This window comes from Aulostomus chinensis, chromosome 3 (assembly GCF_037954235.1).
Source record: "Aulostomus chinensis isolate RoL2024-O1b breed Wild chromosome 3, RoL_Achi_v1.0, whole genome shotgun sequence".
Classification (NCBI taxonomy): domain Eukaryota; kingdom Metazoa; phylum Chordata; class Actinopteri; order Syngnathiformes; family Aulostomidae; genus Aulostomus; species Aulostomus chinensis.
In genome coordinates, this window is record NC_141322.1 from 3,802,486 (window position 1) to 3,825,031 (window position 22,546).

At 45.8% G+C, this 22,546-nt stretch overlaps 3 protein-coding genes across 3 annotated transcripts in view; all 3 read left to right on the forward strand.

The window, feature by feature from the left end:
* Positions 1 to 748: 748 nt before the first annotated feature.
* On the forward strand, positions 749 to 9,373 carry LOC147267397 (carboxypeptidase O-like). Its single transcript, XM_086200923.1, has 9 exons — positions 749 to 819; positions 1,109 to 1,148; positions 2,187 to 2,288; positions 2,360 to 2,464; positions 2,582 to 2,698; positions 7,951 to 8,044; positions 8,244 to 8,446; positions 8,863 to 8,947; positions 9,114 to 9,373. Exons 1-9 carry the CDS (start codon positions 749 to 751, stop codon positions 9,371 to 9,373), a joined length of 1,077 nt encoding a protein of 358 aa, XP_086057049.1.
* Positions 9,374 to 10,214: 841 nt separating this feature from the next.
* Positions 10,215 to 11,687, forward strand: LOC147267398 (SCAN domain-containing protein 3-like). The gene has a single exon (XM_086200924.1). It carries the CDS (start codon positions 10,215 to 10,217, stop codon positions 11,685 to 11,687), a length of 1,473 nt encoding a protein of 490 aa, XP_086057050.1.
* A 4,041-nt stretch (positions 11,688 to 15,728) lies between these two features.
* The window catches only part of plekha6 (pleckstrin homology domain containing A6), a 105,789-nt gene continuing 98,971 nt past the window's right edge, over positions 15,729 to 22,546 (forward strand). Inside the window, exon 1 of the mRNA XM_086198290.1 lies at positions 15,729 to 16,027. The gene's annotated coding sequence lies outside the window, so the exon portion shown is untranslated. The remainder of the gene's footprint in view (positions 16,028 to 22,546) is intronic.

Consider the following 22,546-nt stretch of genomic DNA (forward strand, 5'->3'; position numbering starts at 1 on the left):
CCGTCCGCCGGTCATCGGTCTGATTTCATTTCAAATGATTATTGTTGAGCACTTGCCCCTTCTGATCCCCTCTTGAAATAAATGTCTACTTTTGCATCTAAAGGAGAAGTTTGGATGTTCCCTTTTTACAGACTTTCCAACAACGTGGGAACCAGGTCAGCTGACTTGATTTGTTCACTCCAATCTTACATTCTGTGTTGTAGTTTTTCACCCAATTGGTGGTTGATACTTCACATTATGCAGTGATGTGTGCATGATTTATTTTCTTCTGTTGTTGATTTACTTTTCATTGCTTCGGGTTGCTATCTTGTTGCATAACCCCCCTCTTTCAGTTGAGCTTCAATTGGCGGAGAGATGGTCTGAAGTTCACCTACAAAATGTTCTGATCAACTTGGGAATTAATATTTCTGTTGATGATAGCGATCCGTCCAGGCCCTGAGGCATCCAAGCAGCCCCAAATCACAGTTGTGGCACCAGTCTTCATTCTGTTATTTTTCTTTTTTATAAACATATAACTAAATTGACCCTACAGTCCATAACGATAAATGACAACAGTGACAGACTCAAAATGGACGCGAGGAAATGATGGCCCTCAAATCAGATTACATGTGAATCTTGAGAACAGTGATAAGATGTATTATTGGTGCCCTGTCAGATGAAAGTATGTTTTTTTTGGCCTCATGTTTTGTATCAAAGCTCCTGCAGTGGATCTGTGGATGTAACATTTGCGAACCAGAACGTAGGTGCAATGATGACGCTTGGTGTCGTGGGTCTGTGCCTTGTGGTGCTGCTCTCAACAGTGGGAGGAAGAGCTGAAAGGTGAGTTTCACCTAGAAAACTACCTGCAGGGAGCTTAGAGAAGGCCACAAGCCTCCTCTTCTCTGAATTACTGCAATCCTGTAACATTAAAATCTGTTTGTACAAAACATTTATGGTACAATGTAAAATTTGAACATTGCTGTACTATATTTTGTAAAGTCACAAAGCTGCAGACACTAGATCTAGTTTTACTTTTTGCAAGAGGCAATCGACATGTCTACTGGTAGAATTAACAATTGTTAAGGAAGAGCTTCTCATGCGTGTAATCTTTTTTTAATGTGTGCAACAGAGTGGAGTACGATTATTACAAATACCATCCCCTGTCAGAGGTGAGTCGATCGCTCATGCATCTATTTAAGTCACCCGAAGTGTGTTTACATAACTGCAAAACCCAGATCACCCAGTTTCCTGTTGTGACTGGACGAGCTGCCTGTTGTTTTTATCACGTTCAACATGAATGCACTGGAAGCACCGGAAACCAGCAATATGGTAGAAAGCATCATGGAGGGCAGTAACTTGCTTCATTCCATCCATCCATCCATTTTCTACCTCTTATCCTGTTAAGGGTTGAGGGAGGTGGAGCCTATCCCAGCAGCCTTCAGGCGAGAGGCGGGGTTCGCCCTGGACTGGTCACCAGTCCATGGCAGGGCCAACACATAGAGACAGACAACCATTGGCTCTCCCAGCCACACCTACGGTTAATTTAGAGTCTGGATTAACCTCATCCCCTCTTGATGTCTTTGGACTGTGGAGGAAGCCGGAGTACCAGAGAGAACCCACGCAGGAACAGGGAGAACATGCAGACTCACCCAGAAAGACCCCGTGCTCCAGCTGGGGCTCCACCCACAACCTTCTTGCTGGGGGGCCACAGTGATGACCACTGCACCATTGTGCTGCCAAACTTGTTTAAGGTTTTTATATTTTTTATAGCTTTTTGTGCAGATCAATGCTAATGAAAGGTGAGGCCAAACATTGTGTGTACTGCATGATCATGTGACCTGGGAGTGACTGTAGATGGAATCTATTTCCACAGCAGACAAAGTCAGGAGGTAGTAGGTTTCTTTTTGTTAGAGGAAAGTGGACGTGTACCTGCTCACTCTGACTCTCTCCTGATAAACATCCTCCATAGCTGAAGACTTTAGAGGTTTTAAGCAGCTCTGTGAGATTAATTATTTCCATCCACATCATTGTGGTGGGTTAACTGAAAACCTATTTGCATTTACACTTGAGTTCAGTGGGGTCACCGTGCATCTCTGACCACCTCCGGAGATGGTTTGGCTGATCGGATCGAAGTCCGTCTTGCAACCCGATCATCCGAAACATATCATAATGTCAGGTGTCAGTGGATTAATTGGTCCATCCAACAGATCTCTGACTGGATGGACCAGACTGCAAGTGATCATCCTGACATTGTTACCAAAGTGGACTATGGAAAGACCCATGAGCTCAGGACAATTAGCTTGCTCAAGGTAATTCAGACTTTTAACTTCAGATGTGAAACTGTGCGATACAGAAGTATAGATACATGTTTGTTTGGCAGATTGGCCTGAATACTGGAGAGAAGAAGAAAGCTGTCTGGATGGACTGTGGCATTCACGCCAGGGAGTGGATTACCCCGGCCTTCTGTCAGTACTTTGTCAGACAGGTGATTATTTAAAAAAAACAACAACATTGGTTTTCTAGTTGTTTTTTTTTTTATAAAGCTTGGCTCAACTGGATCTGTCTGATCCTGAATTTTTTTTTATTGGATCTGTCATGTTAGATCCTGCAAACCCACAAAACAGACCCGAAACTGAGCGAGATGATGGAGAACTTGGACTTCTACGTCACCCCGGTCGTAAACATTGACGGCTACAGATATACCTGGGAGGACAACTCGGTGAGTGCTTCATTTGATGGATATTGTTTAACCTCCCATAGGCAAGGTAAGGCAAGGCAATTTTATTTGTAGAGCCCGTTTTCACAAACAGTTTGTCTCAAAGGGCTTCACATGGCATCCTAACAACATCCTCTGCCCTTAGACCCTCACATCGACTGAGGAAAAACCTCCATAGAAAACCCCTTTAACAGGGAAAAATCTGAGAAACCTCAGGATGAGCAACAGAGGAGGATCCCTCACCCAGGAGGGACAGACATGCAATAGATGTTGTTACAGACAAGAAAACAGTTTGTAGTACAGAATGTGGGAAACATAGAAATGTTAATAACAGGTGAAGAAGGAAGCTTCTGGTCGGGGAGGCAGGGAGAGCGAGTCGGCTTGATGGGGGACTGGATGGCAGACTGGTTCATGGGAGGGGAGCGCAGGCCGGTGTAACAGCAGGGAAAAAAAGGTGGGGGGGTAGGGGGGCGATGCAGGGGACAGTTGGTGCTGACAGATGAAGCTCCGGTGGATCTGTGGAAACACAGAGAGACTGCGAGACACCAAAGCCAAACTAGAAAGTGCAACAGGAAATGGTAATGACATTTCCAAAAATTTGTGGAGGAGAAGAGGAGAGGAGGGGAGGGCTCCATGTAACCAGATGTGTCCCCCAGCAGTCTCAACCAAAGCAGCATAGCTATCAATGGTTCAGAGCTACCTGAACCAGTCCTAACTGAAGGCTCTGTCATAGAGGAAGGTCTTAAGCCTGGACTTAACGTAGTTCGGGTGTCTGCCTCTCTGACCCATGGAGAGAGCTGGTTCCACTGTAGAGGAACCCGGTAACTGAAGGCTCTACCTCCCAGTTTGTTTTAGAGAAAGATTACTTACACATTTTAACCTGGAAGTTGATCTGATCCCAAAGATATTTGCCTCCAGAAAATGATTTACAGAAAATTGTTGACCGAGTTTTTGTGCCTGGCACTTGTTTTATTTGTTGAATACATCAATGAGCCCATGATAATGAAACCTTTCAGTGAGTTATAATTGTAATTATTATAATTATTATTTTGACCTGTCACCATCAGGCCAAACTTTTAAATTAGAATTCATTCATCTTGATAAGTTTTTGTACAAATCTTCTCAAATTTACTGACAACATTAATGACTGCAAGAATATGAACCCCACTGGTTTTGGTGATGCTACAACCTTTCTTGTAGCGCCACCATCAGGTCAAACGTTTAGTTTTAGAGTTAGTGTATCTTGAAAACCTTTCACCCGAATCTTTTCTAATTTGGGCTGAACATTCATGACTCTCATACAATGAACCATATTGATTGATGTTGGTGACCCCCCACCCCAAACATATTAATTAACTTATTGTTTATCTCCTTTTTGTAACACATTTGAGGCCTGGAACCATTTTGATCATATTAGTCACGTGTACTGACATATCATGCTGTGTACAGGGACAGTCTGTAGCATTTGAATGCACCACCAAACAAAAGTCACTGCGTGGTACTTCTTTTTGAAATTCATCATCCAAGCAATTAAAAAACATAGAAAAAGTTGAGTTCATAATGATAACAAATTCCAAAAGGTAACGGAAAAAAAACATCTGGTCAATGAATTTTGTAACTTTAAGGTAGTAAAACAATAGTTGTGGTCAAAAACTGTTTGTAACCACCGACCCCACCAGGAACCGTGGCTACACCTCTTCCAGTTGAAGGCACAGCTTGGTGATGGGCCATTCCAGCTCTGTTGTTTGAGTCTTGGGACGAACATGCCGAACATGTCCCTTGGAGTCTGCCATGGTTTCTGTGATCCTTCCCAATTGGCATGAATTCCTGGGTGCAGAATCATCCATACCAAGCACCAAGTCTCCAACTGCAAAGCTTTTTTTCATTCTGCTCCACTTTTGCCGCACTTGCATCAACGGGAGATATTCTCTCACCCACCTCTTCCAAAATAAACCTGCAATATTTTGCACTTGTCTCCAGCGCCTGCAGGTGTACAGATACTCCTATTGGAATAATCCAGGTGGCAGCAGTGGCTTTGCTTTCAGCTATAGTGGACGGTTTGGTGAAAGAGCCTCAAAGTCATTTGGGTCATCTGTGGATGGTGTAATGGGGCAGTCATTCAAAATGGCCTCTACCTCACACAGAACGGTGCTTAGGGCTTTGTCGTCCAGCACTTGCTGTCTCACCACTGTGCACAGAACCCTTTTGATGTGCTGAATTAGTGATTCCCACACTCCTCCAGGATGAGCTCTGTACAGGGGTTGAAGCACCACTCAATTCCGTCGTGCACAAGAGTTTTGTGAAACTTATCCTTATTGAGGTCCTTAAAAGCTTGCTTTAGCTCCCGGGTGGCACTGACAAAGTTTGTTCCATTGTCTGAGCTTAATCTCTGGTCAGCTGCCTCTGGAGACCCACAGGCCAACCACGCCCTGTAAGCCTCCTTCTTGAGCCTATTGCCTCCCCTCTCCTCTGGTGTCCACCAGCGGGTTTGGGGATTACTGCCACGACCACCCCAGCAGCCTTACAGCCACAGCTCACAACAGCCGCCTTGACAATGGCAGAGTGGAACACGGCCCATTCTGCCTCAATGTCCCCCACCACACCCGGAATGTGGTCAATGCTCTGCCTGAGGTGGGAGTTGAAGATCATTCTGACAGGTTCTTCCGCCAGGCTTTCCCAGCAAACCCTCACTACTCATTTGAGCCTGCCAGGTCTGCGCGGCGTCTTCCCCTGCCACCAATGCAACTCACCACCAGATGGTGATCAGTTGACAGCTCAGCTCTTCTCTTCACCTGAGTGTCCAGAACATGTGGTCAAAGGTCAGATGATATGACAATAAAATCGATCATAGACTTTCGACCTAGGATGTCCTCGTGCCACATGCACCGGTGGGCATCCATATGTTCGAACATGGTGTTGGTCATGGACAAAGTGCGACTTGCACAGAAGTCCAATAACTGCACACCACTCGGGTTCAGGTCAGGCCTGCCGATCATCCCAATCACGCCCCTCCAGGTCACGCTGTCATTGCACACGTGAGGGTTGAAGGCTCCAGTTGGACAATTTCCCTCAAACTCCCCAGTTGGGTCACCATCCAGCACCCTTTCCCAAGGACTCCAATAAGGGTGGGTACTCTGAACTGCTGTCCGGGCATAAGCGCAGACAACAGTCAGGAACCGTTCCCCAACCCGAAGGTGCAGGGAAGCAACCCTTTTGTCCACTGGGATAAACCCCAACATACAGGCAGAGAGTCTGGGGGCTATCAAAAAGCCCACCCTGGCTCTATGCCTCTCACCCGAAGCAACTCCAGTGAAGTAGAGAGTCAAACCCTTCTGAAGGACTTGGGTTTTGGACCCAGAACTATGTGTTGAGGTGAGGCCGACTATATCCAGCCGGTAATGCTCAACCTCTTACACCAGCTCCGGCTCCTTCTCTGCCGAAGAGGTGACGTTTCATGTTCCAGAGGCCAGCTTCCATGACTGGGGATCAGACAGCCAAGGCCCCCACCTTGGACTGCTGCTCAAACCACATTACACCAGACCCTTCCGGTTCCTCCTACAGGTGGTGGGTCCATGGGAGGATGGATTCATGTAAGCCTTTTGGGACTGGGCCCTGCTGGGCCCCATGGGCTAAGGCCTGGCCACCAGGTGCTCACCATCGGGCCACTACCCCGGGTCTGGCTCCAGGGCAGGGCCCCGGTGCCCTTCCGGGCTGGGTGCACAAATCCGTTGTACTAACTTCCATGAAGGGTCTGTTGAACTGTTCTTTGTCTGGCACTAAGCCTTGGACCAGTCTTCCTTGGTTGACCCTGCCAGGGGAAAAATGCTCCCAAAAGCATAGCTCCTAGGGTCACTAGAGCACTCAAACACCCCCACCATGATAAGGTGACGGTTCCAGGGGAGCCCCAGTGACATGTATACAAATAATGTGTAGCTACAGTGATGCAGTGAATTTCTAAAAAACACAAACTACTCAGTAAAATTATATAAACTTAACTGATGTGTGCAACAAATAAAAATTGTGGTTTAAATACTTCAAATGGCACCAATATAGCGCTAAGTCTAGTCTGCTGTTGAAGTGGGGAAAGGGACCGTTTTTGTCAGGGATTTTGTCTGCTGGTGGCTGAGAGACAACTGGAGGCTCGACACTCTCATTCTCAGATGAGGACGCCTCAAAATCAGGGTTCTCCTCAACACAATCCTCTGTCTCAGACACATTCTCCTCGATGTCACTTTGCTGTTCCAAAACATTGTTGACAGTTAACCTTTTCCAGAGGATATTTTCAAGTGTGTAGATTGCAGGAGGCACAGAGCACAATGAGGAATGGTTTAGACAAAGGGCTGCCGTGCAAGCCTTTATATGTTTGCTTCTCCCTTAACTTGCAAGAACTAGTAATGTCCTTGCCGTAAAACCCCGCCCTCCACAGCGCAGGAAATATCAGTTGTACTTCAGCAGGTGTAGGTACAGTAGGTAAGAAAATGACGGTCCCTCGACTCACTTCAACAGCAAGACAGACATGCTGCGTAGAGTGTGTCCCACCAGACACGCAGTCAGTCATGTTGAAGATTTAAAGTCATTTTCTGAGCTCTTCATGCAACCATCAGTTGAAAAGATTGTACTTGAGATTATGATATTAGAGGGGAGGAAGAAGTTGGAAAGGCTTGGACGTGATCAACTCACAAGCCTACGCTGGCTTCCTCATTCTGGGAGTTCACAAGTCAAATTGTTTCCCACATGCCCACCTTGAGACTTATCAAAGTTCTGGTGGGAAGAGTTGTTATCCCCACTCTCCTGTTATGGATCAACGCAGAAGTGTCAACTCTGCACCTGCAGGTGTGGGAATGTTAAGTCACACACACACAGACAAGTTTTACCCAGCAAAAACAGCAAGGGATTAAAATGACCTCAGAGGAACACAAATTTGTGCAATACGAACAGTAATTTTATGATAAATCAGTTGTCCCCATCAAATAAGGAAAAGTCATGAAATATAAATAAAAAAATCAGCTATTATTTTTTGAATGATCATCATTGAATGGGGTCAAATTGACCCCAAAGATAACAGGTGGTCTTTCCTGTGTTTTTGGCTGCACCATTAATGATTTAAAAAAATATATATAATTGGATTCTAAAGGCAGCCACAAGATATTCAGTCAATAAATAAGGCAAGGATGCTCATCGTACTCCGCTGCACCAGCCAAGGCAGCCTGCAAGCCTGTTTGATTCATTATTGACTTGACCTTTGATCCATTTAGACCCGACTCTGGAGGAAGAACAGGTCACCAAGACCTGAAGGCTGCAACTGCATTGGTACTGATCTCAACCGCAACTTCGACGCTCACTGGGGAAGTAAGTCCTCTTATACTGTAGCTTCCAGGCAAATATCCATTCATCCATCCATCCATCCATCAACAATCCATTAAATGTAAATCTTTAACGGGCATTTATATTGATCTGAAGTTAACATGCAGAATTCTGAATTTGAATTGAATTTGTTTGGGAATTTGATTAGATTTGGTAACTCTGCCACCTCTGCTGGCTTCAACAGTGTCTGGGACATCGTTTAACTGCTGCAGTAACACTTTTGGTGGGAGACTCCCTGTCTCTGAGCCTGAGACTCAGGCTGTCACCTACTTTGTAGGAAGCAGGAAGGACGACTTCCTGTGTTTCCTCACCATCCACTCCTACAGCCAGCTGGTCCTGTTTCCCCATGGATATCCCAACTTCACCGACCCCGAACACAATGAGCTGGTTAGTTACCTCACTCAAACAATGTAACTTGCCTGTCAGGTTTTCACATTTTGGTGTCTTGAACTCACAAAGCATCATCTTGCACAACTTCTTGGTGACTCCAGAGGTCCTGCAGGCCCAGTTTCTACCAGCAGCATTTCAGCCATGTTGAGTTTTGTCTGCACAGCTTTGTTGACTTGCTCAGATTCTGCTGATTGGTCTCTGCCCTTGGTTAATGTGTTTCTACATCATGCATGTCAGGTGTGTGTTAACATTGCGTCCTTCTCTGTCTGTTTTTTTCTTTGTAATTGTGATCAGAGCTGAGATCAAAATTTTCTGTTTACTTCATGCAAGGGCAGCGTTGTTCCTAGTCTACAACCAAACAGTTCCTTCCTCACTGTACTGTACGTTTAACCGTTTGGTGTCTGGTTGGACAGATGGAGGTGGGTTTGGCTGCAGCAGACGCCATTCGGAGGGTCCATGGGATGAACTATTCCGTTGGGACACCAGCTGATGTGTTATGTCAGTGAACCCAAACTTCACCCCAACTGTTGTCTGCTCTGGTACTTCAGCCAGAGAATGGGTGAAGTGCCTGGACCTATGAATGTCTCTAAAAGATAAATCCACAAAAAACAAAATACGTGGCAAATGGAAGCTGAACAGTGAAACATGTCAACTGCTTCCACAGATGCCTTCACTGGTTCATCTCAAGACTGGGCTCGGCTGCAGGGCATCCCCTACACCTACACCTTTGAGCTGAGGGACAAAGGCCAGTATGGCTTCTTGCTTCCTGAGGACCAGATCCAGCCCACCTGTGAGGAGGCCTACAGCGGAGCTCTGCACATTATCACCTTCGCCCATGACAAGACTTTTAATGGTGCCATGGCCACAGTTGCTGCAGCACTCTGGACTGTGCTGCTGCCAGTGGGAGTCTCCACCCTTCTGTGACCTGGAGAATATCACACAAGGGAAACTAAATTGGGGCCGCATAATGTGACTGTGTGGACTTTTACTCTCTCTCTCATTGTTCCCTCTAACTATATTTCCATTCATGTCTTCACTTCATGAATTTAATTTTATCTTCTCATGTGTTCATCTATGGCAGGGGTCACCAACTATATTTGTCAGAGGGCCAGAATTTTACCGGACAGTCACCTTGGGGGCCGGACCCTCAAATAAAAATTAAATAAAAATCAAATTTTTGCATAACATTATTTGATGTTTGTTGTTTATATTTTTTCCATTTCATTACAAAAATGAAGGCATGTTTAGGCTTTATGAGTTAGGCTCCTATCACCTATACCACAGTCAACCACCAGGAGTGATCGAGATATTTTGCCTCAACTCAATTAAGTCAACTTTATTAATACAACGGCCTCTTAGCACAGGTAAAATGGCACTCTCAAAGGCCATGAAACGAAAAGTTGATGTGGAAAACAGATCCTTTAATAGTGACTGGACTGAAAAGTACGCATTTATCATGCCAACCTTCCGAAATGCGTCACCTGTATGCCTCATTTGCAACGAAACTGTTGCTGTTGCAAAAGAATATAATCTGCGCCGTCACCACAACACTAAACATACAAATTTCAAGGATTCATATCCTGAGCAGTCAGAGGCTCGTCAGAGAAAAATCGCCACATTGAAATCTGCCTACTCCCGTGCAAGGGGCATTATTACTCTAACTTTAACCGATCAAGAGAGAGTAACGTGTGCATCTCTGCAGGCTGCCTGGGTGCTTTGCAAACATAACCGGCCTTTCACGGAAAGTGAGGTTTTAAAGGAGTGCATGCTCGCCGTTCTGGAGGAACTTTTTCCAGACAAATCCATGGACAGAGTTATTGCATCTGTCCAACAAATACCTCTCTCTGCTTCAACTGCTGCACATCGTGTACACGTCTTGGCAGAGCATGTCCAGCAAGCTGTTATTGACGGGATCAAGGAAGCCAAATACATTGCACTGGCTATTGATGAGTCCACTGACAACACGGATATTTCACAGTTGTGCGTTTTTGTCAGATACTTTGATGGCAAAGATTTCCGAGAGGAGCTGCTGGCATTGCTTCCGCTGGAGGGCAGCACCACTGCTGACGTCATCTTTGGAAAACTGGAGGATTTTTTTAAAAGCCATGGATTGTCCCTGGATAAAATCAACCTGACAGTAACAGATGGTGCACCTGCCATGATTGGCAAAAACAAGGGTCTGGTGAGCAGAATAAAGGCCGTCGCTCCTAAAACTAACGCACTTCACTGTATTATCCATCAAAGTGTGCTGTGCGCAAAACTAAGTGGGGAGCTCAAAGAGGTGATGGAGAAAACTATGCAAATTATTAACCACATCAGAGGAAATTCAAGCACGCAGCACTGCCTGTTCCGCAAATTTGTGCTCGAATCCCAAGCTTCTCATGATGACCTGTTGCTGCACAATGACGTGCGCTGGCTCAGTAAGGGCAAAGCACTGGAGCGCTTCGTTGAACTCCGTGCCCAAGTAGTGGATTTTTTGAAACAAAGTAAATCAAAAGCGGCAGCTGACCATCTCCGCATCATTCAAGACAAAGAATACATGTGCAACGTTGCATTTTTAACAGACATTTTCTCCCATTTGAATACACTTAATCTGCAGCTGCAAGGAAAAGAAAAAACAGTAGTGGATTTGGTGGAAAAACTTGATGCCTTTGGGAACAAACTTGATCTGTTCCATGCAGATTTGTTGTCAGAGAGGCTGCTGCACTTCAACACACTGAAGACGGTGGGAGAAAGCAACGTAACAGACAAGATGAAGACATTCATCACACAATTAAAAGACAACTTCTCCGCTAGATTCGATGACTTTTTCATTTCCAGGGATGTCATTGGATTTGTGCGCGACCCATTCACCATCAGCCCAAGCGGAGAATTCTCCACAAACGCGGTGAAAATGGTGCCATTGGATGAGGCGGCCATTCAGAGCGAGCTGGCTGAAATCCAGGCCGCAGGTGACATGAAGGCTGCTCTCCGTGGTGCTGAAAGCCTGAGTGCATTTTGGGTGTCTTGTCCCGAGGACTATGGCACATTGAAGACGCTGGCTATGTATGTGCTCACCATGTTCGGTTCAACCTACACCTGCGAGGCTGCGTTCTCCAAGATGAACTCGATAAAAACACATGAGAGGAACCGACTGTCAAACCAGTCTTTGGAGGACTGTTTGCGTATAAGTCTGACAGCGGCCAATCCTGATGTGAAAAAGTTGGTGTCAAAGGGGAAATGTAACTTCAGCCATTAAGCAGTGTGAGTCGCCCATTTCAGCCTTTCAATTTGAAATCGCTAGCCCACTTAACGTGCGAACATTATTTGTGAGCTGTTTTGTTCTGGTACTAAGTTAGAATTTATTAACCATGCTATTTTAAGTTATGCCAGTTGGTTTTTCCTTCTTTTTTTGTCCTGAGAAGTCTACCATTTTGAAGCGTGTTGTTGAGACTTTGAAATAAAAACCAAATGTTATGTAAGGGCATGAGGAAAAATAAAAAAGAACAGTGTGAAACAATAAATGTTAAACAGTGCAACGAGTCTGTCCTCATTTCGGAATGTTGCCTAAATAGTCATAAATGGTGGGGATTACTGACAGTTAAGAGTCTTAGTTGTTGCTGTTTTCAGTTGCTTTAATAGTGTGGACCACATGATATATATATTTTTTTCACTGTATTTTCCCACCGTTCTTTTTCCGCCATTTCCCCCCTCTCCAATTTAGTCGTCGCCAATTCCTCCCTGCCGAGAATCGGGGAGGTACGGTCATCCTCGTCATGCACAGGCATGCGGTGTCCGCCTGTCGCATTTCGTTAGCGCAAACTACCTCGACCACCAACAGGAGCCGCGACCAGGAGCTAATCCCCATCCGACTCCCCTCCCGCAGACGCCACCTATTGCGTCTGTGCAGACGTCAGGCCTAGCCGGTCTCCGCAGTGATAGCACAGTGCAGTTTCCACTCGGCTACCCTGTTGCCCCATGATATTTTCTCTTTGATCCTCACAATTTTGGAATCCTGTCGCGGGCCGGATTGGATGGCTCGGCGGGCCGGATTCGGCCCGGGGGCCGCCAGTTGATGATCACTGATATATTGCTTTTAAAAATAGGACATCTTTGAGAGAAGATTTTAACAGGCTAGACTGACAAAGAAATATTATTACGCGCATCGGCTAATAATATGAATCAATCAATCATTTCACGCTGACAAATGCGTGTGTGAGAGGAAGTTCATGTTTATGACCTGCTTGTTTCTGTTCTACAGCACTTGATCGAAGCACTCATCAAGGATGACACCAACTGAGCCAACACACAGCCGGTGCTTGCAGGCCTGTGACGTAGACGGTCCTGTAGTATCAACACTGCTTTTGTTTGTAGTCAGACTCCCAGCCAGAAGAGTGAAATAGAGCAGAAATAATTAAACGTGCACTTCAGCATGTCTGGTGGCATCTTTTTTGTTAACATCTCACATTTAACATTAAGTTACTTCAAGTTTTCTAGACTAGAGAGAGTATGAATCTTATGTATGATATAATGAGAGTGATATATTTACTTACCTTGATCCGGGTCATATCCTACCCTCAGGATTACAAGCAGCATAAATGTTTGTTTAGGCAATTGAGCAGAGCTTCTGTGCAGTGCACATTGTGCGACACATTCAGGTGTTTCAGAACTCCCTTCTGCTTCCAGGTTTACTGGTTTGTGACACTTTACATGGTGGATAGAGAGGGTGCAGGTTTGATGCATGTCTTCTATAACCAATGAGACTTGAGGACCCAGGTCCTGCAGCTGTTCGCTGTTTCCTCCTGACCCAGAGGCCACAGGTTCAATTCCTTGTACAGACACAACTGAAGTTTGTGCTGGTGGGAAATTGAGGGGTGTGTCTTGGTCTCTGCCTCCTCTGGTCAGTTGGCCAGGCTGGTCATGTGGGAGGGAACTGGGGAGATTAGGAAGATGAATAGCATGATGAACTCATCAAAACAGGAGTTTGACATGTGGCGAAGGAAGTACATGGTCGTGGCTGCCCAGAGGGTCAGAGGGGGCGGAGCAACAATGAGGACAGCTTGAAGGTGAATAGGGGATAAAATACAAGTGAGGGTGTCTGTCCCAGGATTTATGTGAAACCAAGGTTCTTGCTTCAGGACCAGAGGGTTTTTTAAAGTTCATTTGATTCTCTTTAATGTTAGTTGAGGTGGTAAGTCCTGTTCTGTGGTTCCATCCCAGTTAGATTAGTTTGTTCGCTTGACCTTTGCCCAGCACACAAGGAGCATTTAGGCGTCCAGCATCTTGCTCTCATGACTAGAAGGTGACGCTTCCTGGAAAGAGAAACAGAAACAGGTCTGGAGTCAGTGGATTCATATTTGAGCTCCCCTGATATGCAAGCATGCCAGGAGAGAGTTTTACACAGCAGGAATGTCTTAAAGGGTGTGTCATCACAAAACGCTGCAGCCACAAGATGAAGAAAAGGGCAAGGAAAAGCATTTCTGTGTTTCAGCATCAGAGATCCTGCTTGAACATCAGTGGGCTGACAGGTGGGAGAGTGGCCAGAAGAGGGCGCCCAAACACACCAAGAAAGATTCTGCTGCCACGACACTGCTCCCCTCAGAGATCAGGTACAGACACAGCAGCAGCTGAACTATGAAATTAAGATGCCAAGAACTTTATTGCAAATGTTTTTGCATTTGACTGAGTTTATGAAACATTGAATGTCTCATTGAAAGTATTCTGTGTTAGTCTTGTGCCTGTTTCACAGCTCAGCTCTTTAGTCCACTCACATGAACTCAACATTTGGTTCTGGTGTGGAAGCTCATTAGAACTCTACTTTAGTTCAGGGGACACGGTGCGGTTCAGGAGGAGAAGGTCTCGCAAATGTGCATTTTTGTTTGGTGTGGTTTGCTTTCAAACTGCACCAATCATTGTAGACAAACTTCACGTGGTCAGAATAGAGGCCGCCAGGACGCCGCAAGCACACCTCTCTTGATGTCGCCGGAGCAATGTGTTCGTAATTTGTCCTCCACATGGTGTTAAATCAAAGGAGAGACAGTTCAGGTGGAGCTTTGTAACTTTCGTTGATGCATTTATATATGAAGTGTGTTGTTATCCTGCTCATCTTCTCCTGACTGTATCCACACTGTCAATGTCCACTGTCCTCAAAAGACAAAAATGACAAGCACCTGTATTTTAACACTGGGAGGCAGAGGGAAGGAGGGGGGAAGAGGAGGGGTGACTGTGTGTGTGTGTGTGTGTGTGTGTGTGTGTGGGGGGTTACTGAAAGTGGAGCTACAATAGCTACATAAACAAGCATAGGACAGTATGTAGAAGCATGGAACACAGGAGCCTGGAACATGGGAGCCTGGAACACAGGAGCCTGGAACATGGGAGCCTGGAAAACAGGAGCCTGGAACATGGGAGCCTGGAACACAGGAGCATGGAACACAGGAGCCTGGAACATGTCATTTGAGCTGGGGAACAGACTTGGAAATTAATGGTTGGCCCCTAAGTCTCAAGCACTGTTTTTCTGAGAAATGAATCGTTCCAGGCAGGGTAACAACCGTTTCTGATTTTGCTAATACCACTGATGGTGTTGTCTAGTTAGTTGTTTGCTGAACTAATTTCCCTTTCCTTCAACCTACTCTATTTTCTTCAATATATAAAGAGGCTGAACCCTGGTGGAGGCTCCTTTCCAAGAGGTTTTTATCAGGTACATCGCCAGCATAACGCAGGGCGTTTTTGTTGTTGTTGTTGTTGCTTTTTGAACTGAACCAAATCTGCTATTTGACACCTTTCTTCAACACAAGTAGGACGTGTATCCAACTGAATTAACCTTTCCAAGTCCTCTGCACACATTTTAGAGGTTACATCCCATATGGCTCTACATGGGGTCTAATCTTTAAATCTGAGCACAGTCCTACCTACAAGGCATACGCATTAAATCCCCATGTGTCCTCTCAGCTTTAATTTCCACTCATGGTTCATGTTAATGTGAACTGGTTAAATATTAATTTCATGTTATTGTTTTCTTCCTGCCCGGAGGCGGGATTTCTCCTCTCTTCCTGGGCTTCTCTTTTGTCTCCATGTTGGCCTGTGTTGGTCTCTCAGCTCAGGGAGGGGCTCTAAGCAGCCAGCAGACGGTCCTCATGTCTTATTGGCTCCTGCTCCCTCTGTGTCTCAGTTGCTGTGACGAAAAGGAGGATTGAACAGCGCAGTGACGTCTCCCCCCTCCACCCATTCACTCTCTCTCCGTCTCTCTCTCTCTCTCTCTCTCTCTCTCTCTCTCTCGATGCTTTCATCTCCTCCACTTGACTGATGGTGGAGATGGGTGGTCATGTGATGTTTTAATACCCGGGGATTTTCTGCCGGGCATGCTCCCTGCAGCCTCGGTCCAGCCCCATCTGAGGAGAGCTCGCCTATTCTTGTCCATCTCTCCTTCCTGCAGGATCTATTGTTGGCTGATAGTGACGTTTAGCGTGGATCCACCTGACGGCTGCCTGCTGTGGTAGAACACTGCCATCACACACACACTCATTAACACACACATGTTGGAATACACGTGCAGAGGTAACAGACAGCAGTAGGACCGGGCACAATTTGGAAAGGTGGCTGGTAAGTGACATGTTTTGTGTGTGTGTGTGTGTGTGTGTGTGTGTGTGTGTGTGTGTGTGTGCGTAAAGAGCTTATCTAATTCATCAAACTGGTAGCTGTAAAGATTGATGGATTGTGTGTGAGCACAATTGTGGTGTAAACACTGAAGGGTGTGTGTGTGTGTTTGTGTGTGTGTGTGAGCGCGCGCCAGGAATAAATTAACTGCCTCTCCAGCTTTAACTGTATGGCCAACCCATATGTGTGCTTTAACATTAATTTTGCAGCCATCCAATCAATTATTGACTGAAGCATTATTGACGTGTTGGCGGGGGTTTCACAGCAGGCGTTTCAGGGTCCCAGCATGTCGCATGTGTTTGGCTTGTTTGCTTCAGTCAGTAGCTCACGCATCAGACGAGCAGTTATGTCTTGGTGATGCCGTTTCCATCGTAAACACAACACCAGCCATGAGGACAGACAGGGTGTGTTTTTGCTGATGATAGACAGCTCTCCGTTAAGCTTCACCATGGCATCCCGAGCAAGCAAAACACTGAATAGCTTGTTCAAACAGATTGAAGTACTGGATGAAGACCATTCCCCATGAACGAGCCTTGAGCTGTCACCTGCCTGTTGTTCACCTCATGACCACCACCAAGGCTGGAAAGTCAGAGGACCCCACCATCAGGAGGAATCATCCTTCCACGTGACTGGGAAGCTGCACAAAACTGCAGCTGGAGTCAATCAGTACTTAATGACAATGTTAGAGTTTTCAGAGGTTCTGGAGCTGACAGGACACCAGTAGCAACGACTGTACTCCAAAACAGTACAACAGCAACAGGAGTGGAGGTGAAGGCAGGAACTGTTGACCTGGAAGCACCTTTAAAGCCTTTTAAATACCGGTGCCAGGATTTCTTCACCAGTCCAGGTCACCCGGCTCCTGAAACAATGTATGCTTACAAAGTTCATATTTTGTTGTTGGGGAGATTAAATTGACACCTAAATTTGAGGATTCTTTATTTTGGGATAAGTTTGCATTAAAGCCCCAGTACACGGCAAGCTTCGGTTTTCTGAAGCCTCTGCTGCACGTTTCCTCTCAGCCTCAAACCAGGCTGGAGCGAAAAACCTGGAGACGATTGGCAGATTCACCGCTGTGTTTCCGTTTTCGAATTTCTGTAAATGAAAGGCAATGTTATCTAAAATTTTGTTGCTACGTTTATAAGAAAATGAACTCAATGAAGGCAGCTTAACAGTTTTTATTTCTATATCTAGCCTCTTCGTTTTTCGTGAACCTGACCACTATCAGAATAATGTAGCTTGTCACGATCGGAGTTTGTGAGATGATTGAGACCCAAATGCAGACAGTAGGGATGGTGCGAAAGGAGGCTTGAGCCGGGGAGAGCTGGAGGCTTGAGCCGGGGAGAGCTGGAGGCTTGAGCCTGGTGACGGATGACGGGAGACTGGCAACTTGAGAATGGAAACTTGGATGATGACGACAATGACAGCAACAAAACGTTAGTGAACTGTGACAACTATAATACTGACAACAAGGATGAAGACTACCATAACAGCAAAAAATGACCCAACAAGTAACTGAGGAGACACACAGGTTAAATACAAGAGGGGAAACAAGACACAGGTGGTGCAATCACCCAGGTGAGACACATGAGGTAATCACAGGAGGGAGGTCAGGAAGACAGGACATGACTACAAAATAAAACAGGAAACACGAGACAGGGATCGTGACAGTAGCTGCCACAAATCTACTTTTTTATCTCTCAGAACACAGGTTTTTTTTCATTATTACATTATTGGGACTGGCGACTGGGGACCACCAGGGTGAACGCCGCCACTCGCTCGATGGTAGCAGCAATAGCCCCCCCCCCCCCCCCCCCCGTGGCCGTGAAACAGGATCGGCAGTTGATGATGGATGGACAGATCGATGGATGATATTGTTTGGATGATCATGAAAATGATTGCACATTTCAATGGTAATGATAATAATACTGCGAATGATGTGACATCGTGACAGACTCTTTACATACATGACAACATAGATTATTATACAGCGCATTCATTTCTGACATGTTGGTATAGGATTGAAAGTCATTTAGGACCCCTGAGGACCCACAGGATCATGAAGGGTCCTGGACTTTGGATCAGTCCTGAATTTGTTGACATAGCATCCTCGAACAGCAGCTGAGCAGTTCTGACACGTCTCCTTCATGCAAAATTGAGCAATTTATTTGAAACCCGTGCTGCAATTCGGTGCTATTTTTTGTGATGATGTGATTCTGATGACATCATCGGTCTGTGACCTCAGGCTCTCCCTGGATTGTTTATTTTGGCAGAGGATTGGCCCCTCAAATCTGAGGTCATGGTTCTCAACAGGAAAATGATTTACTGTCCACTTCAAGTCAGGAATGAGTCCTTATCTGAGCCCGGCTAGGTAGTTGAGGGTGGATGGAAGGATGGACGGGAGGTTGGAAGGATAGATGGACGGTAGGTTGTCGTTTTAACTGCAGTGACAGGTTGCGATGACAAGACAAGTGAGGTTATTGTGGAGCTGGAGTGCTGGATGAGCCAATAAAACGCTGGACTTAAACACCGGAGGCTGTTGTTTGTCCAACTGCCATTTCATCATCTCTGTCTTTGGTTTCTGTCGGGTTGTATTTGATCACATTAGGGGGCAAGAACAGCGTTCAAATGTGCTGTGGTCTCATAAATATGCTGACAATATCACAAACTCATCACTGGAACAAAAACAGAGGCACCAGCTCTATCGACGTAGACTCAACCAAGAGGCAACGTAGCCTTGTTGGAGTGACGCATGGACATCATGAATGCGTGGATAGCACCGACAGAACTCAACGAAACCGTAAACAGCTGCGTTCCACAGCAATGCCAGCCAACAGCGGTCAGGTTTCCATCAAAAACACGGAGATTTATTTGCAGTTCAAAGTCTTATGAGCACATGCATGTATGAAGAGCTGAACGGAAATTCACCTGAAGCGAGTGAGCTCAGTGGGACAGGTCGCTAACTGGGTATTGTATTTTCCATCTCTTGTTCTACTTTCAAAATATTGCAAATACAACCAGTTTCACCAGTTTACAGTGGGCAACAAGCATAGATATTTATATTATAATCGAGTTGCGAGAATTATTGTAAAGATGAAAAGATTCTCATGTTCCTAGCTTGACATGATCCATCAACTAGGAATGCTTGCAGTTTCGTCCTGTGACGTCATTGCCTTGATGGACAGATTGATATATTTTTCACAAGACACTGAGCACGTCAGGAGAAACCATCCATCCATCCCTCCATGTTCCCCCTCTTCTCCTGTTGAGGGTGGTGGGGGTGGAGCCTATCCCAGCAGCCTTCCCCCTGGACAGGTCACCAGTCCATGGCAGGACCAACACATAGAGACAGACAACCATTGGCTCTCCCAGCCACGCCTACGGTCAATTTAGAGTCTGGATTAACCTGGTCCCCTCTTGATGTCTCTGGACTCCACAGAGCCTGAGCACATGTCATGATGGCTGCTACTGATACATACTTGGGTTTGATACTCAACAGAGAAAAGAGTGAATGGACTCAAAGACAGATAATAAAACCCCGGGCCTGTTGGAGATTCGTTTAGCTCTCCTCTGGTGTGTTTCTCCACTAGCAAACAGGTTTAGAGTGTGTGTGTGTGTGTGTGTTTGTGTGTTTGTGTGTGTGTGTGTGTGTGTGTGTGTGTGTGTGTGTGTGTGTGTGTGTGTGTGTGTTGGGCCTGGTGCTTGTGTTTAAAGCCTTCGACTGCATGTATGTTCATGTACAGTATGTTGCACCAGAGGGTTTGTTGCCTCTGGGCATCAAGGTGGTGCGAGGGTACATGAATACTACAGTTTTCTTTAGTAGCTACTGCAGACCTGAACTGGTGGAAACACTAACTAGAGACCAGTGCTCGCAGCAAATCATAATTTCTGAGTTCCTGGTGAAGCTGTGAGTTGGGGTTCGGTTGAAGTTAGGCTCAGGACGAGGATTAGGGCTTAGTTTAAGCTGTCCATGTGAATGGAAGTTTGCTGTGCAGACCTGTGTGTGGGAGTGTGTTTTTCTGCTGACTGACCTCTGACCTCCCCCTAACTCTGAGCCTAACTCTCTGAGCTCCACTCATGTCTCTTCTGCACATTAAATGTGTTCATTCTGTGAATAACAGAAGAGTAAAAGCTTGGTAACGGTTGTGCGTCCCAGCTCATCTGCGACCATGAGCCTGATGGTGTCCAGTTCTATCAAAGTTGTCCTGAGGCAAAGGAACAGAAAGCACTTTTAAATGAGCAGTTCTGCCTCGTGATGTGATGAAAACTCACATTCATCCTAGCTTTTGCTGAGGCAGGACCACTCCAACGCCAAACTACAGGCCAAACCCACGTCAGACCCTCATTTCAGGGGTGGCAGACTTCACATGGGACAAAACACAACGAAGAGATGCCCTGAGAGCCAGAAGGGTGTTTGGTACCTGAGGGCAAACACATTTACGCAAAACCAGCAGTGCAGAATGTAACTTTTCCCATTTACTGAGGAATTCCTGTTGGGAAATGACAGCCAACAAACATAACCTTGATTAAACATAAACGAACCTCATTTTGTATATAGAAACGTTTCAGCTCCCCTCTAACTCAACTCACGTGCTCTCATTTCAAATGACTGTTGCCGTGGTTACACAAAAAAATCCCCCCAAACTGAATTTTGTGCACTGTGTTTGAAATGAAAAAGACCCCACATAGACGTGAGTCTCTTTTATGAAAAGGGACATTGAATACAAACGTGTCTTACAACAAGTGACACATTTGAATTAACGTGTGTTATTTACATTTAAAGTTAATATTCAATCAACATTGTTGTCAACAATAATCAGGATTTAATGTCCACAGTCCGGTTCTACTGGGTCAGAGGTAGAACGGGGCCACTTTTAAACTGGTCTGATCCAGACCTTTTTGGGTGTTCTGGCAAAAATACAGAATACATAAATATGCTTTTTTTTTCTTTCTCACAAGGTGTGAGAGCTGAAGTGTCACGCCTGCTGTGTAACCAAGTGATACTGAAACTTCCTCACAAGTTATTTTTTACATGCCTATCCTCAGTAAGAGTGTAGTTACACACTCACACACACACACACACACACACACGCAGCAGCTAAAAGCAGACTGCGAGGTTCTCCTGTGGGTGTGTCTGCATGCCATTTATACTGATTGCCACATGGCAGCGTTAAACTAATCCCAGCCAATTCCACTCCAATCCTCCCGGCAGAGCTGATCAGAGGCAAAGCAGGATGAGACGGCTTTGATTCAAGCTTTCAGCCCCACTGTCATCAGAGTGTTGACGTACAGTGTGTGTTTAAAAGAGGCAGAGAGATGTGGTGTGTGGGCTCCTCTATTGGAGGGCGTGGGAGGAGATTAATCCAGATTGTGTGTGTGTGTGCATGTGTGTGTGTGTGTGTTTGTGTGTGTGTGTGTTTTGCCTTCAGTCAAGTCCTATTCTCATCGTGCAAACGCTGATTTAAACTGATCTACATGCGCAGGTGACAGATACTAAGATATATTTTGTTCCTTATCGTGCTAATGGCTAGCATGTGGCAGGGATTAAAAGGTTAAATACCCCACCACACACACACACACACACACACACACACACACACACACACACACACACACACACACACACACACACCCTATCTGAAACCATGGCAACAGCCGTAATCACGGGGTAGCCCCTTGCTGGAGAAAGGAAAGCAGGGACAAAAGAAGGTGTGGAGGAGGGGACGGAGGAAGAGAATTGAGGCAGGGGCAGACATATGGAAGCAGACAGAGGCAGAGGTACGTGTGTGAGGCAGTCGTGGGCAAAGGGAAGAGGGTGAGTGGGCCGCATGATCATGATGACACATCCTGTGACGTGCACTGAAATCTTACATTGCCAATAAATGCATGAAGTCATTTCCAGCCTGTAACTGATGTTGGTATACGGGAGGTGTTCAGCTGTGACAGACGGCCATTAATGACACTGAGAGGAATCACACCCAAGGAGACAAAGACCATTAATGAGTCCCTGAGGAGATGAGAGAGGCAGCAGCCGGGGGGGTCTATGACTGAGGAAGAGACTGTAAATAGAAATGTGTTACACCATTTCATTTTCACACAGTACAGAAGTCTGGTAAAAACTAACACGTTGACGATTAGCCTATCAATCAGTTTTTTTTGTGCATGAATTCTGGGAGCAGCCCCTGCATGCTAGCATGCTAGCCACCGCTGCTGATCGCAGCTGGCAGATCACGTTGAGGTTTGCTGCAGGCTCACGTCTGTAGACGCTCAATTTGAGATGTTGTCGCAGAGCTGATGAGAGCTGATGGTGAATTTTGGGATGATTTGCTGAAGTTAGCATGCTGGGCTACTGTGCTTGCTGGCTGGACCCCACACTGGCCACCTGATTTCAACAATTCTTTTGTTTTTTCCGTTGTCAGATAATTTGACTATTTACTGGTACCAATACCAGTCCTCCGCACCATCCCT